The sequence below is a fragment of the Sapajus apella genome, unplaced genomic scaffold (genome assembly GCF_009761245.1).
Source record: "Sapajus apella isolate SASKATOON/1434 unplaced genomic scaffold, GSC_monkey_1.0 scaffold214, whole genome shotgun sequence".
Classification (NCBI taxonomy): domain Eukaryota; kingdom Metazoa; phylum Chordata; class Mammalia; order Primates; family Cebidae; genus Sapajus; species Sapajus apella.
This window is the reverse complement of record NW_022437154.1, coordinates 52,667-69,393: the sequence shown is the minus strand read 5'-3', so window position 1 is coordinate 69,393 and position 16,727 is coordinate 52,667. Positions and strand designations below refer to the sequence as shown.

Below are 16,727 nucleotides of genomic sequence, written 5' to 3'. Positions count from 1 at the left end.
GATTTCTGCAGTATGATATAATATCAGTCATTGGAAGCATGTGATCTAAAAGTTTTGCCTGGGGAATTTAGTGAGAGATGACTCAGAGGTCACTAATTGTTAGATTTAATACTCGGAGATTTAAAGGGAAAGGATTTCTTGTAAAAAGCAGATGTTTCAGGGTGCCTGCATTGTCAAAGGCAGCCGGAGAGGTTGGTTCAGATCTGCCCTAGTGAGTGTGTGCCAGCTCCTCTGAGCAGCCTGTGGCTCCCGAGCATAAATAGAAACACAGCCGCGTGTGCAGGCTGAATGACAGGAAGTAGGGTACCTCCCTGGTTGCAGCAGAAGGCTCCAGGGTGCTCAGCTCACCCTGGCATGGGGATGGAGGGGCCAGGTGGTCAGGGAGCGGGTAGGAGGACGAGACACACACACTCCCCAACAAAAACGCACACTTGCCTCTAAGCGGCGGTGGGACGGTTGGCAGACTAGGCTCACAGTAGTATTGACTCCCTGTATGACCTAGGCAAGTCACTTTCCTTTCTGGGCCTCTGTCCCCTCATCTGCAAAAAACAGGGAGGCCTGGGTGGGCTTCGGGCTCTGAATCTGGCTGTGGTTGTGTCTCTCAGTTCCTAACTTGCCTGCTGACTCTCCTCTCCCCTCCTGTGGGAATGCTTGTGTGTTCCTTGTCCTGCCCCAGGGCCAGGCTAAGCTCCTGTGTCTACCCTGCAACCAGCCTGCCGCCCAACTCCAGGCTGCAGTTCGTGGATCTCTCAAGCGGGCTCACGGCCTCTGGCCTGAGCTAATCTCCTCCTTCTATGCAAACTGTGCACCTGCCTTCTCCTCACCACCATTTTCACCAGCGGTGCCCTTGTCTAATAATGTCAGTGCCCTGCTAAGTTCCCCATTCCACCTCTTTAGGAAGGCACACAACTCCCAAGGGCCAGGTCCTTGCCACACAGCAGCCTCACCTTACTCCTGCTCTCTGGCTTTTGTACTTTTGTAGACACTCCTCTCTCTCTGGAACCTCTTTTCCTCTGGCCACCGCCTGCTTCCCCCTTTAAGACCAAGCTGCTGTATCGTTTTCTGATTATTCATTCATTCACTTATTCCTTCATGTATGTATTCAGTAAATACTGCCCTACTATGTGCCTGACACAGAGCTAGATGCTAGAGAAATGGAACATCTTGATGTTTGTTTCTTGGAGAAGATAGACAGCAAGCGAATACTTTAGCGCTTTTGACCCTGCACGTGGCAGGTGACCTGAACTTTGAGTACCTCGTCCTTTGCTGCACCTCCCTTCCTTGGCTGTGTGTCCTTCCGCAGTGCTCTCCTGTCATGCCAGCGCCGCCTCACAGGCTCTGCTTTCTGTCGTAGCACTTAATGAAGCATGGAAACTACGGGTTGGTTTTCCCGGCTTTCTCACTAGGCCAGCCCCAGGTCCGGGTACCTCACAGGTGCTCGGCAAATGTTGGTCGAAGGAATGGGTGAAATGGCAGCTTGACTGGAAGAACTTTCTGTAAAATACCCAAAGTTCCTATAATGAAGGCTTTTCTTTATCTGTGGCCAGGTATGCAAGTGTCACTAAAAAAGACCCAGGTTGTAGCCACGGCACCCAGAGGTTTGCTTGTAGGTAGCAGTAGTTTGGTCTAGGCCTGTCTTGCTGTCAGGCCTGCAGAGCCATTTTCTTCACTGCTTCTGATCTCGGGAACCAGTGTGTCTGATGTCTGCACATGTCACTGGATGCCGGTGTCGATGAGATTCCCGTAATTGTGTCACGGCAGCCTTCCTTCATGGGACTCCTTTGCAGGGGCAGCCTGGAGACCGTGACCCATACCTGCAGTCCAGTTCGTTTGTAGTTAGGTTCATTGTTTTGGGTCCCTTCCCTGATCTTGGTTGATTTTTTTTTTTTTTTTTTTTTGGGAGACGGAGTTTCGCTCTTGTTACCCAGGCTGGAGTGCAATGGCGCGATCTCGGCTCACTGCAACGTCCGCCTCCTGGGTTCAAGCAATTCTCCTGCCTCAGCCTCCTGAGTAGCTGGGACTACAGGCACGTGCCACCATGCCCAGCTAATTTTTTGTATTTTTAGTAGAGACGGGGTTTCCCCATGTTGACCAGGATGGTCTCGATCTCTTGACCTCGTGATCCACCCGCCTCGGCCTCTCAAAGTGCTGGGATTACAGGCTTGAGCCACCGCGCCCGGCCTGGTTGATTTTTTTTTTTAATGAGATTCACTCTTTATGTATATCATTCTATGATTTTGGACAAATGCATAGAATCATGACTTTACTACCAGAGCCATGATGCAGAACAGTTCTGTTACCCACAAATTCTCGTGCTGCGCCCTTGTAGGCGGCTGCTCCCCTCCCCGACTAGCCCTGGCAAGCACAAATTTGTTTTTTGTCCTTACAATTTTGCCTTTTCAGGCTGTTACATAAATGGCAGCACACAGTATATAGCCTCTTGGGCCTGGGTTCTTTCACTTAGCAGTATGCATTTAATATTTATCCGTGTGTTAGAATTGATGTGCCCCTTTTTATTGCTAATAGTATTTTATTGTATGGATGTACCACAGTTTTTTTTAAGCCTTTCACCAGATGAAGTTCTCATTTTTTGACAATTATGAATAAAACCTCTATAAACATTCACATACAGATCTTAGTGCAAATACGTTTTCATTCCTCTTGGGTGGCTACATGTAGGGGTGGCTTGCCAGGTCAGTTGGTAAATGTATGTTTAACTTTATAAGAAACTGCTAAGCTGTCTTCTAAAGTAGCTGCACCATGTTGCATTCCACCAGCAGCTTATGCAATTCTAGCTGCCCTGCACCCTTGTCAGCGCTGGACATTGTCAACTTTTTGAAATATTAGCCATTCTAATAGGAGTGCCAGCTAGTTTTAATCTGCGGTTTTCTTTGTATATCCTCAGATGCTGACGGAGCTTAAATACCATTATTTCATGTGATTTGGCAAGGCTGTCGTTTAGACCTATGTAAGATTTTATTTCCGAAGATGGGATTTATAGGTGGTCATAGTGAAGGAGCAGCAGTATTTTCACACCTTCCTAAACTGTTTTGAAGAAAATGTTATACTGCATTATTCTTTAATTTTAGAATTTGAAAAGACTTCTTATTAATTGGGTTCAGTTCTTTATGTTACAATTGCTATTTGCTTGACCAACTTATCATGAGCAAAAGCTACTGATCTTGTAACTGAGATTTTGTTGATCTGTTCATCTTAACTCTCACATGGCAAGGTGAACAGTCTGTACTCATGAGACATACATTTTTTAAGCTCTTCGTCTTACTGGTGCCCATAACGTGTTTTTCCTCCTTTCTCTTTCTAGGCTCCCAATCGCCAACTCATGACTTACTGGTTGCAGGAGCTTCAGCAGAAGAGATGGGAATATTGTAACAGTCTTGACATGGTCAAGTGGGACAGCAGGACCTCTCCAACTCCTGGGGATTTTCCTAAGGGTCTTGTAGCCAGAGATAACACCGGTAAGGCAAAAATAAAGGGGACCTGTGTCAGTTCTTTGTGTAAGCCATTTGATACCACACATTAACTTAGCAGTGAATGAAAATGAATTCAGAAAGACAGTAATGATGATGGACAGCATTCCACAGTTACCCAGAGCCTCTGTGTACGAAGCTTATGCAAGCCCAGTGACGGCCTTGGAATCAGGCAAGGCCCAGTGCCAAGCATATGGAAGACATGATATGACTAAGGTCAGCATGTAGCAAGTGGTGGTGCGGTAAGCCTAGTTCTGACTGTGGGACCAGCCTTTCTACCACTCCCAACGATGAAGTCCTCAGGCCTAAGTAGTCGTGCCTGCACAGACTTGCCAGGGCTGACAGGTGTTTGTATACGCTAGGAAGGTGTTCTCAAAACATTCCACTTGTGATTCTCTAGTGTTTCGTAGGAAGACTTTAACCTTCAGACACTGATTTCATTCTATTCTGGATTCATGGCATTTCTATAACTCACGGTATTCCCTGGCCATTTGCAGTGTAGAGATAACTTCTAGTAAGAACAGGACAACAATTATTTGCTGCTCGTCCCACCCCCCTGCAAAGACTGTGAAGACGATGTAACTGTGGACAGGAGCAGGGCTGCAGGGGCGTTCAGTGACACTTACTGTTTCCCCATTGAATGTGTTTTTTCCGGGTCCTTGGTCTCTCACTCAGCCACGAATGGGGAGGAGACCCAGGCAGCGCAGTGAGATTGTTCAAGTAAATATTGGATTCAAAGAGCTTCGCAGAAAAATGATTTATTAGGCAGAGAGAGAGAGAGAAAGAAAGAGAGAGTGAGCTCCCATGCTGTTGTGGGCAGGCATCCAGGGATGGAGTCTGCACAGGTAAGGGGCAGGGGGACTTTTAATCTGGGACTTCCTCCCGCCCCATTCAAGTTCTTGTCCCATGAGAGGAGTTTCTTCAAACTTCCGCTGGAGTGATTGATCTTTGACTTTGATATACAGCCCCCCCAAGAGCTTTTCATGGGCTTTCTAAACAAAGGAAGCTCACCTGGGCAATCTACCTAGCCTGAGCGCTCGCAAGTTAGACAACTCTAGTTCCTGGATGGGGATGTGAATGAAGACAGGTCGGGCATGTCGCTGGGAAATTTCTGCCTTTGAAACCACGCCCCTTGGGGACTTGGGAAGAGAAGTTAACACAGTCCCTCAATGGGACTCTTTTTTGACCCCCTTCTCCATACAGGGAAAAGAACACATCCAGGAAAAACAAACAGCCTCCTGAGTTCCAAAGTAAGGTCTAAAAGGCCAGGCCATTGAACTAGTGTTTTTGAAAGACCCATGGAGTGCACATTAAAAGGAGTAGACACAGTAAGGACTAGTTCTAACGCTTTCCTAAAGCGATGTTGTCTGCGCTTTGTAAAACCCATGGGACCCTCTGCTCAGCAGAACACAGGGCTGTACCTGAGTTTCCTGTCCCACCAAGGATGGTGTTGGCACATATGGGGCTGATTTCTCCAGAAACAAATGCCTTCTTAGACAAAGTTTTCATCTCCAAATTTGCCAATCTTGTGTTTACTTGTCCTGGTATCTTTCAGCAGGTTAACCCTCTTACCAGTGAGAAATTGCTATATATACTTTGTGTCTATTGATATGTCTTCTATGAGAGTTCTCAAGTCACATTCGTGACTGTCTTAGCCCTCAGGCTATCCCAAGTTCTGAGATTGTGCCTTTATTTTCAACTTTGTGTCTTCTTATGTTTAGTTCAGGGTTGTGTCATTGGTAACTGAGTTGTTTTGAAAGCCACTATTATAGTGCTTTTCATCAGAAGGAGCTCCTAACTGAGTGTCGGAATCACTTGGAACATTTGGAAGCCCTGTGGGAACAGGCAGTGTTCATGAGCATAGCCAGTGTCTTTGGCACCGGAGATGCTCGCTTTGCCTCAGTTCCTGTGTTCTGAGGACACAGAGTGCTGCTTTCTAGCAAAGATTCAGGGATGTTAAACTGAAAGGGGGACAAAGAAGTGGTGCCTAGCCCTATAGTCTCTTTGTCACACCTGCCCTTCCTGCTTCTAAGCCAACATGCCATGGTTGGAGAGCCCGAGAAAACATCTGAAGCCCGTGTTGGTTTCTCTTCCTTTGGTTTGGGGACTCCAGGTGTGGAATTGAGTGCTTGAGTAAATGCCATCTGACATTTACTTATTCAGCCAGGTAGACACTCAAGATGAGCTTGGTCCCTCTCCTCACAGAATTTCTAGTCAAGCAAGGTGGTTTTGCAGAGAAAAAATGAGAGAAATGTGAGGGAAGGATGCATGCTGGTACCATGGGCTGTGAGTGGACTGGGCATAGCTTCTGGCGGTTAGGGTCTCTGTGAGGAAGAGCATCGAAGCCAAGGCCTGGAGGATGGCCAGGAATTAGGTAGAGAGGAGGGGAGCCAGATGAGAGGGCTGGACTGCATGCCTTCCCAGAGCCACAGTCAGGATGGCTGCCGGCTGGAAGCAGTTGTGGGGAGCCAGCTGAACCTGGGGGCACACGTGGGGCCCAGAGCTAGAGCTGGGAGAGCCTTGACAGCTGGCCTTGGGATTTTGGACTTTATCCTAAGAGCAGTGGAGTGCCTCTGAAAATCTTGTAGATAGAAATGACTGCAACTTTAGACTTCTTTTAATTTTTAGATAGCTTCTAAGATCAAATAATGAAACTTTGGGCCCCTGAGCAATATGTGAGAGTATAATAGTTAGGAAGTCAAAAAATCTAAATCAGGAAGTCAAGAAGAAAAGGCTGTATTTTAGCCCCTTTTGTTTTATCATCAGAGATAAAATCTAGTTCAAAGATAAATTGTGTTATGTTATGTGGCAGTGCTCTGTAAAGTTTGTAAAGCCATGCTTGTAGTTATCTGCTCAGCTCAGCCTACTCTAGCAGGAATTGAAGAAGAATGTTTTTATAACTCTGATTTACATTAAAAATAAATTTTTTTCTACTATTGTCTTGTGGTCACCCAATTGTTTGAAACATTTTGATTTGTAGTCTAATGGGTGTCACCCATGAGGACCCTCCTGGCACCTAAAGTCAATGTGGGGAAAGATATGGGGGATTAATGTTTTCCAGTGACAGCTAGTTGTATATCTTGGAAGGCAGCTCTATGTGGTAGAAGAAGGCCTGTGGACCTGAGCCTTGGTGATATTTATTAGTCATCAGACTCTTAAGTAAGTCACTTTTCCTGTAGTACAGGGATGGCAAACTCTGGCTCTGGGAATTGAAGTTTGTTCACCCTCTTTCATGGTGGTTATAAGGATCAAATGGAAACTGCATTGTGAAGTGTATTGAGCCGTATGCATATGTATGTACACATACACACTGTATACATATATATATGAGATGATACCATTTTGAATGGGCTAGCAGTATGTTCAGCTGTAATTAACAGGAAACCTTACTAATAAGGACTAACGCATCAGGAGTAATTGTCTCACATGATAGGCAGTTTGTGGCTGGCATAGCTACTCACTAGTGCCATTGAGGGGCCCAAGCTGTCTCTGACTCTGTTTTCCGTCGCTAGAGTGTATTAGCTTTTCTGCTTAATGCTAGCTGCCCCTGGTGGTGGCACTGACATCAAAAAGGGGGATGCTTTCAAACAAGCCTGTGGCTTACGTAGCATTAGCTGGAACCGTCACATGGCCATTCCTGGCTAGAAGGAGTCTGGGAAGCCAAGTATTTTAGCTGAGCTTACAACCACGATCAAAACCACGGTCTCTAAGTAAGGAAAAGCTGGATTGGATGTCCATTAAGGAGCTGGTACTGTTGTGTAATTGCTTACATTACTTTCTTTTCTAGAATCTATGTTGAGTAAGAGACTTCCCTGTGTGACTGGAACTTGCAGCTTTATTATTAGTTGATATCTGTTCTGTCTGCCTTCTGTAGCCTCTGAAGGCATGCCATGCCTCAAATACCATTCCACATCATCTTCTGTGTTTGAAAAGATAAGGATCTAGTTTCAACACAAACGAATAATTTGCATAAAGATACAATCAGGGGTCTACAAACCTTTATAGCTGTTGAGAATGAGGTAGCTAGAACCCAAAGGGGACACCCATAAGGCTGATAGCCTCATTACAGGATGTGTGTCTAGTACATTCTGTTTACTTTATTCCCCACATAAACTAGTAAGAAAACAAGCCAGGGTTAACAAGGCCCTGCCTTTTTTTTTTTTTTTTCTTTTTTCTTTTTTTTTTTAAAGACTTTTTGAAAGTTCGTGAGTACTAAAGCATTCATGGTCGTAGCAGGCTCAAATGCCCAAGTGCCTGTTTGAGTATGGATGGTATTTCTTGCAGAAAATTGTATTGTGAATACAGTTTGAGGGATGACCACACCTTTCCTCCCCTGGAGCAGCTGCCCCGGGTAGTTGAACCGTTAACACTCTTAACAGCTTGTGTGCGAGGGGATGGCATGCGATGGGTAGCTGCAACTTTCAGTCCACAGGCAGCTTGAGCTGTGCTCTCGATGCAGGGTGTAGAGGGCCGCCAGAAGGAAAGCCATCAGGTGGAATGCAGGCCCCGCGTAGACAGTGCCACAGGAATTACATATCATCTTTTAGTGTCGTGATTCCATACGGAGATCAAGGAAACTGTGCTTTTGTGTCATCCTTGTAAAATGCTGCAGAATGCCATGCGTTTGTGTGAGGTATCAGTCACGGTAGTTACTAGTGTTGTGTCTGAGAGGCAGCATGGAGAGGGCTTGTGGGACCTTGAGCACATCGTGGTTTCCCCATCTGTGAAGCAAGATGCTCTCTGAACCAGGTTCCTTCTGCTTTGAAGGTTCTGTGAAATTGTCAAAGAATGTGACTGTGGGAGCTGGATGGGAGGGAGTTGCTGAGTGGTGTTAGATTGCAGATCTGTCTAGGAGGAGCCTGCTGGAGAGGGTCGGAAAGGAGACTGACTGGACCAGGCTTGGAGTTTGGTGCCAGCAGAGACATCCTCAGCCTAGATTTGGTGGGACTTGATGCAGGTGAGCATAGGGGTTGATGTGGCTGTGAATGGGACGGTGGCTGAGCTAGATGGCAGGAGAACAGGGAGGAGTGGAAAGGAAAGGAGGCAACCCCTGACTCCAGTTCAGGGAGTCTGTCGGAGGCAAGGTGGAGGAGAGAGGGAAGTCAGGAGGGATGATGAGTATAAACCCATTCCAAAAACTGCAGGGGCCTTTGTTGCCTTCTGCCCGATTGTTTCAGCCCACAGAAGGCCTTTCCTCCCATGCCATGTTAGCAAGTTCCTGTCTTTTCTGGATTCATTTGGTCATTTAACCAATATGTATTACATCGCTCCTTTATGCTGGGTGTTATATGCAGCTGTTAGCAAATCAGATAGGGGTTCAGTTCTCACAGATTTGTGTCCTTGGTCGGGGTAGGGGACCGGACACATGCACTGGCCCATCCTGGGGCCTCTCAGGACCCGGTGGCTTGCCGCCTCTCCTTTTTGGTGCTTGGGTGTACGCGGTGCCCTCACTTGGAAGATACTTCTACTCCTCCTGACTGCTCCTTCACAATCTGTATTAAAACTCACATTCATAAATAAATTTTCTTTTTTCAGATGAAGCCCACCCTGTCTTCCTCCACCTCCCAGTGTTGACACCCAGACTTCTGTTTGCTGTGTCCATTGATGCATATGGGGTAACCCTTTCCCAGCGCTCTTTCCTCCTTTCTTGGATGCAGCTGCAGGCCTGGGTTGGGTTTTATGAGAATTCTCCCACTGTACACAGTTCTGTGCTCTGCAGAGGTTGCTGGCAGAGCACCTGGGCCTGACTGAGACAGCAGGAGAGGAGATGGAGACTCACTGAGGCAGTCCAAATGTAGGCAGGAGCCGCCCCTGTGCAGGGAGTCCCATTAGGAGGAGACTTTGAGCATCACGTATTAGAATGCAGCAAGTGGGAAGGGATCTTGGAGACAGGGGAGGCTGAGACTGCCTGGGATCACACTGGATTTAGAGGCGGTGCTGGAATCAGAACTAGGAAATGGGAACAATGCAGTCAGAAACTCCCGCAGAGTTGTCATGTAGGCATTTCAAAATGTTTAAAAAGAACAGAGGTCTAAACACCAAAAACCGTCAGGCACAGACCTTCTTTCCCCACTGTAGCTGTGAGACAAGATATTTCATTGACACCAGTCCAGCCTCTTAAAATCTTTGGGGAAGTGTTGCCATGTCCTAGTTTGTGTTTTCCCTTAATGTCCTCCTTGAGGCGGTTTCCTGCATGCTAATGTTAGGACATGTATTGAGGAGAAGCCAGCAGCTCTGCTTTTAATTAAGTAAATCTCACATGGTCTCTTAAAAACCAAAAAGCAGACAAAAGTAACAGTAACAGCAAAAATGTATTAAGCTGGAGAAGAGCTTCTTTTTCAAATCAGATAATTACTTCTGGAACTTGTCCTCCAACATGTTCCTCCCTGGTCTCCGGTCCCTTTTCTCCGCCCCTCCCCGGGGCCTCTGAGTTCCTCAGGAAGTATTTCCAGTATGGGCTGTGGGTTGCTGCAAGGTTGGGGTTTTCTTGGTAATAGGCACTTTGCCACATGAGCATTTGACAATCCGATTTTGCAGAGGGACCATTCATCACCTTGCTACTAGCCCACACAGGAAGGAGAGGCCGGACTAAGCCTGTAACAGAAATGTGTACACTTTGTTGTGTTTATTTCCTGACTTGGCTTAGAATTGTGATGATGATCATTTAAGACCAGCCTTTGAAGTAAAGGAGTTTGAGCCACACCTGTACCCCATGTGCCCGTAGACTGACACACACAGTCACCAACATTGAGCACACCCCCCACCTCCGAGCACCGTGCCCTTCTCTGGTAGGTGTACTCATCTCTGTCTGCCTTGCAATATTTGTATTCTGCAGAGCAGGAGTCCGGGTTCTGGCCACGGCTCTGGACTCTAGTGTCCTGACAGATGAAGTAGGTAGGGAGACTGGGCTGGATTAGTGGTGTTTGAACTTTTTTTCCTTTGTTTACTGGAACTTCTTTTCCAAATGAAATCTTAAAGGGAACCCCAGAGGAACTGCTGAGGCTGAAGCTGAGCGTGGGACCACCCCCCCCATTCTCTTCTCCCTCTAGAAGTCCCCCAAGCATCTCCTGGAACCCTAAGACCCATCAGAGGAAGGGTCTGGATCCCAAGGACTGAATGTATTTATTCTGTGGTGACTTGGAGCTTGACATGTTACTATTTTACTTATGTCTCTCTCCCGGATGTGTTTTAGTTTACGGGGAAAGCTCTGTCTTGTTGGTGGTTGTGCCCTCCGTGCCTGGTGCTTGATACATGATAGTGAAACCAGGAACTGGCAATCTGTAGTCATTTGTACCTTCTTGCCTCTTGACTCAAGAGGCTGCAGTGAGCTGTGGTCACACCACTGCAGTCCAACCCTCAGTTTGAGACCCAGTCTTAAAAAGAAAAAAAAAAGTGGGTACTCTGTTACCAAGCTTGTAATTCTTCTGTTGCCAGCACACCGTCTTGCTTTTCCTAGTCAGAACCCTACCATAAGCCGTGTGTTGACTCTCCTGGCCAAAGCCTAATTACCCTGATAGATACACAGCAGTTGTTTACTCATGCCACACCCAAGATACTTTCCCAGTGTGTTCTTGAAGCCCTTCCTACACTGACTGTGGTCAGTCAAGTCAGAACCTGCCTACACAGTGTAGGCCCATCATGCGGCATTCAGGACGTTGATTTCCAAGCCCGCGCAGCCCAGCACTCCCTGCTTTCTGTTTTCTTTGCCAGTGCTCAGTGACCTCTACAGAGGCCTGTCCTGTTGACTCTGATTGTGTGCTTATCTGATTAGAAAGGATTACAAGCGTGAGCTACCGCGGCCGGCCTGTAAAAAAATATTTAACGTGGCCGGGTGCAGTGGCTCAAGCCTGTAATCCCAGCACTTTGGGAGGCCGAGGCGGGTGGATCATGAGGTCAAGAGATCAAGACCATCCTGGTCAACATGGTGAAACCCCGTCTCTACCAAAAATACAAAAAATTAGCTGGGCATGGTTGTGCGTGCCTGTAATCCCAGCTACTCAGGAGGCTGAGGCAGGAGAATTGCCTGAACCCAGGAGGCGAAGGTTGCGGTGAGCCGAGATCGCGCCATTGCACTCCAGCCTGGGTAACATGAGCGAAACTCCGTCTCAAAAAAAAAAAAAAAAAAAAAAAAAAACTTAACGTAATTTTTTTTATGGGAAATTTTAAACATATGCAAAGAATAACATAAGATTACCTCCAGGTTTATTGGGTGGTTTCAACAATAATTACCCTCTTGTTTCATTGATAACCGTCTTTGTTATTTTGAAGCAAATAACATGTTACCTGCAAATATTAGGATGTATTTAAGTAACAAAATATTGCTATTTTGAAGTAAATCCTGAACATCATATCATTTCCACCTGAAATATTTTAAACGCTTACATTTTAAAGATGTGTTGCGACATTTCATCATGCTTTAGCATCACTGTTTGCTTGTGAATTTACTGAACTGCTATTCTGTGATGTGCAAACTTGATTTTTTTCAGTGTCACTCCTTACAAGTATTAGCAAATACGTTTGTATTTCTCTCGCTTTCTTAGAGAGAAGGGAGCCTCGTTTAGTCTCATCTGCCCTTTGCTCTTCTTACCTAACAGTTTATCCCAGAAATTGTTTCTTATCAGTACAGGTGACTGGACTTTGATGACGGGTTTATGGTGAGGGTTATTGTTCTGCAATACTGGAGGAAAATTCTAGCCTTTGCTTTCTCTGGGCTAACACCGTTAATATCTGGTGGTTTGAAGCACGTCACAGTCTTACTTTGAGAAACATGGATCTATTTAGATGAAAATGGTTTTAGAACACCAGAGTTACCCACAGATTATGTTTGTAGGTAGTGTACATTAAAAATAGACTATTACTAGGCGGGTGTTGAACAATGAGAACACATGGACACAGGGAGGGGAGCATCACACACTGGGGTCTGTTGGGGGGAAATAGGGGAGCGACAGCGGGGGGGGGGGAGTTGGGGAGAGAGAGCCTGGGGAGAAATGCGAGATATAGGTGATGGGGAGGAAGGCAGCAAATCACACTGCCATGTGTGTACCTATGCAGCAATCTTGCATGTTCTTCACATGTACTCCAAAACCTAAAATGAAAAAAAAAATAGACTATTACATAGTTTAGATTTTTATATCGTATATTGTCAGTGTTTCATATAGGATGTCAAGTTTTGTGTGGAAGCTTTGAGTAACTGACATTTATTTGCCTTTTTTTTTCAGATTTAATTTACCCACACCCAAATGCTTCTGCAGAAAAAGCCAGAAATGTCCTGGCTGTGGAGACTGTGCCTGGAGAGCTGGTGGGAGAACAAGCTGCAAATCAGCCGGCCCCAGGGCATCCAAATTCCATTAATTTTTACTCTTTGAAACAGTGGGGCAATGAGCTCAAGTGAGTCTTTGGAAAGCAGCATATGAAGTTGAAAATGGGTTGTTTCTGATAATGCATGTTGTAATTTTATAAATGAAGTTATGAAACCATCTTACACTTAGGAAGGTCTTTGTCGTTTACATCATGCTTTCCCATAGATCATTGTGGTTTTAGCTTGTATTCCATGCTTATTCTATGTCTGACACTATGCCAAACATTTTCACACTTACGGCTTAATTTAAGTGCTCGACTCTGTGAAGTAGGTCATATGGCTGACATTTTACAGAGACCAAAACTGGCCGAAGGATAATATGTGTCTGAGGTCATAGTTCTTTCAGGTTGCAGAGCTGGGGCTTCTTGTGCCTAGGGCCTAGCCTCCTCTCCAAGACTCTGGGCTGGCCAGGTCCTGTGCTCTGGATTTCCAGTCTCTATTTGTGCATGGGCTAGTGAGAGTAGAGGTGGGTTGGTTTTTGTTTGTTTGGTTTTTATGAGATGGGGTCTTGCTGTGTTGCCCAGGCTGGGCTTGAGTCCTGGGCTCAAGTGATCCTCCTGCCTCAGCCTGTTGAGTAGCTGGGACTACAGGTGCGTGCCACTATGCTCGGCTTATTGTTGTTGTTTTTTTTTCTAAAGAGTTTTATTGAGATACAATTCACACACCATACAATTTACCCATTTAAAATGTACAATTCAATGATTTTTGGTATATTCACAAATTTGTGTTACCATCACCACAATCAATTTTTAAATGTTTTCATCTATCTAAAAATAAATTAAGTACATTAGCAATTCCTTCTCATTTCCCCCAACACCTTCTCATCTACCAACCTGTCAACTGTAGGCAACTCCTAATCAACTTTCTGTCTCTAAGAATTTTTTTTTTTTTTGAGACAAGGTCTTGCTCTGTTACCCAGGCTGGGGTAAAGTTGTGTGATCATAGCTCACTGCAGCCTTCAACTCCTGGGCTCTAGCTATTATCCTACCTCAGCTTCTGGAGTAGCTGGGACTACAGGTGTACACCACCGTGGCCGGTTAATATTTTAATTGTTTTCATAGAGACAAGGGTCTCTCTCTCTTGCACAGACTGGTCTTAACTTCTGGGCTCAAGCAATCCCACCTTGGCTTCCTGAAGTGCTGGGACCACATGAACCACTGCCCCTGTTTTATGAATTTGTTTATTGTGGACATTTCATATAAATGGTACTGTACATACCTTTGTGTCTGGCTTCTTTTACTTAGCATAATATTTTCAAGATTCATCCATGTTGTAGCAAGTATCAGTGCTTCATTTCCTTTCATGGCCAAGTAATATTCCCATATATGAACGTGTCATATTTTGTTTATCCATTAGCTGGCTGTGGTGGTGCATGCCTGTGGTCCCAGCTACTTAGAGGCTGAGGTGGGAAGATTGCTTGAGGCCAGGAAGTCAAGGCTGCAGTGAGCCGAGTTCACACCACTGCACTGCAGCCTGGGTGACAGAGTGAAACCCTGTCTCCAAAAGAAAAAGGAATTAAAAGAGAGAGAGAAAGGTTGTAGTGGCAGTGCATTGTGGCAGACTTGTAAGTTTCTTGCTGTCCTGTAGAGCCCAGGCCAGTGGTCACTATGCAGTTGGCGAACTGAGCTCCATAAGGGGTCCCACTGTTTTTTCAGGATGGGGTTGGGGTGTTCTTAGAAGCTATCCAAGGACACACTGTTTAAGAAAGTAGCTTCTTTGCTGTAACTGCTTTCTTTTTTGTACCCTCGTGGTTGAATTCAGTATGATAAAAGTTACTTTCTGTGTGTTTTTAGTTCTTAAGGCATAGGTTTATATTGAAGCTGAGTGGGATATATAGGTTATATTGGAGCTGAATGGCAGGGGTACTGAGACCTCAGAAGACCAGCACTTGTGAGGGTGATCACTGTAGTGGGCCCTGCCTGCCTTCCTCATCCTGGCTTGTGGCCACAGCCCCACCCTCTTGGTCCTGCTCTTCTCCCATCCATCTGCTTTCTGCTGTTTTCTCTCTTCAGACAGCTCTGATCATGTCATCGCCCTACACCAGAAGCATCGCTAGTTGCCCTCAGCCTGCAGGTGTGGCTCCAAGCTCCTTGGTCTGATATTTGAGGTTCTCACCTTGGTCTGATATTTGAGATTCTCACCTTGGCCTGATATTTGAGATTCTCACCTTGGTCTGATATTTGAGGTTCTCAACGATACGATTTTAGTCTCTTCCTTGGGCAGCTGCTTCCTGGTATTTGCACTTGTGAGCCTCTGTGTTCTGGCCATTCTGTGCCTTCCTTGTCACCCCAGAACCTCTGCTCACCGTGTGCCTGTCTGCTTGGTGTGCCTTGTGTCATCTGATTGAGTCCCAGTCATTTTCCAGCACCCAGGGGAGGGGGAGGGGTCAGCCGGGAGGCACGGTAGGGCTGCCTTCCCTGGGTACCTGCAGCTAGAGAACCACTGGTTTCCTCTGTTTCAAAGTATTGGGCTTCCCAGTGAAGAAAGGGATCTGTGCTCCTAAAAGTGTCAGAAAACCACTGAGAGCCTCCCTTCATTCTAAAAGGTTGAGGCTTAGAGAGGTTGAGTGGCATGCTCAAGATCACATAGCAAGTGTGTGGCTGAGTTGAAACACACACCCAGGTCTCTTGACTGGGGACCCAGTGCTCCTTTCACCTTTCATCATAAGAACACATTTGGGGAACTATTTGTTTGCCAGGTTTTCATACCTAAGGGGTGTCATCTGCCCTCAAAGTGAGATAATGGAATGAGGTGGAAACAGACCTGTAACACTGGGTGCTTTCCATATCCTTGAGCATAGGGTGATGATTGAGTGTCTCCTGCCTAGGAAAGTGAATGCCTGTCACTTCCTGTCACAGCTGACAGATCACGTTCAGGGTGAACATCACTAGGAGTCACCCTCTGTCAGCTGTGCCTTTGCCCTGTAACACAGTGATTACCAGCCAGGCTGCCTGAGTTCACCTTCCAGCTGTGCCATGTCGTAGCTGGATAACTTGGGCAAGTTAATGCTCTGTGCCTCCATTTCTCATTTGTAATATGAGGATAATAATCATACATCATGAGATTGATAGCATGATGATGAGTTCATACATGTAAACTGCTTAGAACAGTGCCTGGCACTTAGGGACTACTAGGTGAGGGTTAGTTGTTGCTGTTGCCGGTGGAGGCACAGCTCATGACAAAGCTGTTTTTCACAGAGGTTTGTGGGACCACTTTCTACAGACACTAGTGCTTATTCATTGGCATGTGAATCTTAAGTGTTTATGGGTTTTGTTTTTCTTTCTTTTTTTTTTTTTTTTTTTTACTTATCAGATGCTTTATGAAGTTTTAAATAAAATGCTTTAGGTGCATAGACAGACTTTAGTGACCCTAAACTAGATTTCCTGTATTTTAAATGAACGGCTCAAAAATTGTGTTTTTTAATGCACTCAAAATGCCACCCAAATTAAAGTATAGTTAAGGCTTAAAAGATAAATGAAGGTTTGTTGATTCTGTTTACCAGTATAGTTGAAACTCTCCTAACTAGCTCCCCTGAGGAACTGACATTTTAAGTTTCCTCAGTAGAGCCATGGTTCTCACTGACTGTATGAGACCAGAGGGCCACTTGAGGGCACCTGCGCCTTTGCTGCCCCCAGCTGAGCTGCAGCCCTACCAAGAATCAGCTGAGTTTGTTCCTCACTGGTTAATGCCTGTTGTACTTATTATTGTAATTATGTAATTTAATGAGATATTTACTAAACCCATGAAGTATGAAAATAAATTGTTCTAAGAAAAATTAAGTTGAATGCTTAGGGCAAATTTGATAAAGGCGAGTCACTAAAAAAATTGCCGGCTGGGTGTGGTGGCTCACGCCTGTAATCCAAGCACTTTGGAGGCCAAGG

The 16,727-nt window shown here is 45.7% G+C and overlaps 1 protein-coding gene across 2 annotated transcripts in view; it reads left to right on the top strand.

Annotated features, from left to right (window-relative positions):
* The window catches only part of TBC1D2B (TBC1 domain family member 2B), a 76,172-nt gene that overhangs the window by 19,466 nt on the left and 39,979 nt on the right, over positions 1-16,727 (top strand). For both annotated transcript variants that reach the window (XM_032270669.1, XM_032270670.1), the window contains exons 2-3: positions 3,323-3,476; positions 12,707-12,875. In XM_032270669.1, coding sequence (XP_032126560.1) covers positions 3,323-3,476; positions 12,707-12,875 — 323 coding nt within the window. The remainder of the gene's footprint in view (positions 1-3,322; positions 3,477-12,706; positions 12,876-16,727) is intronic.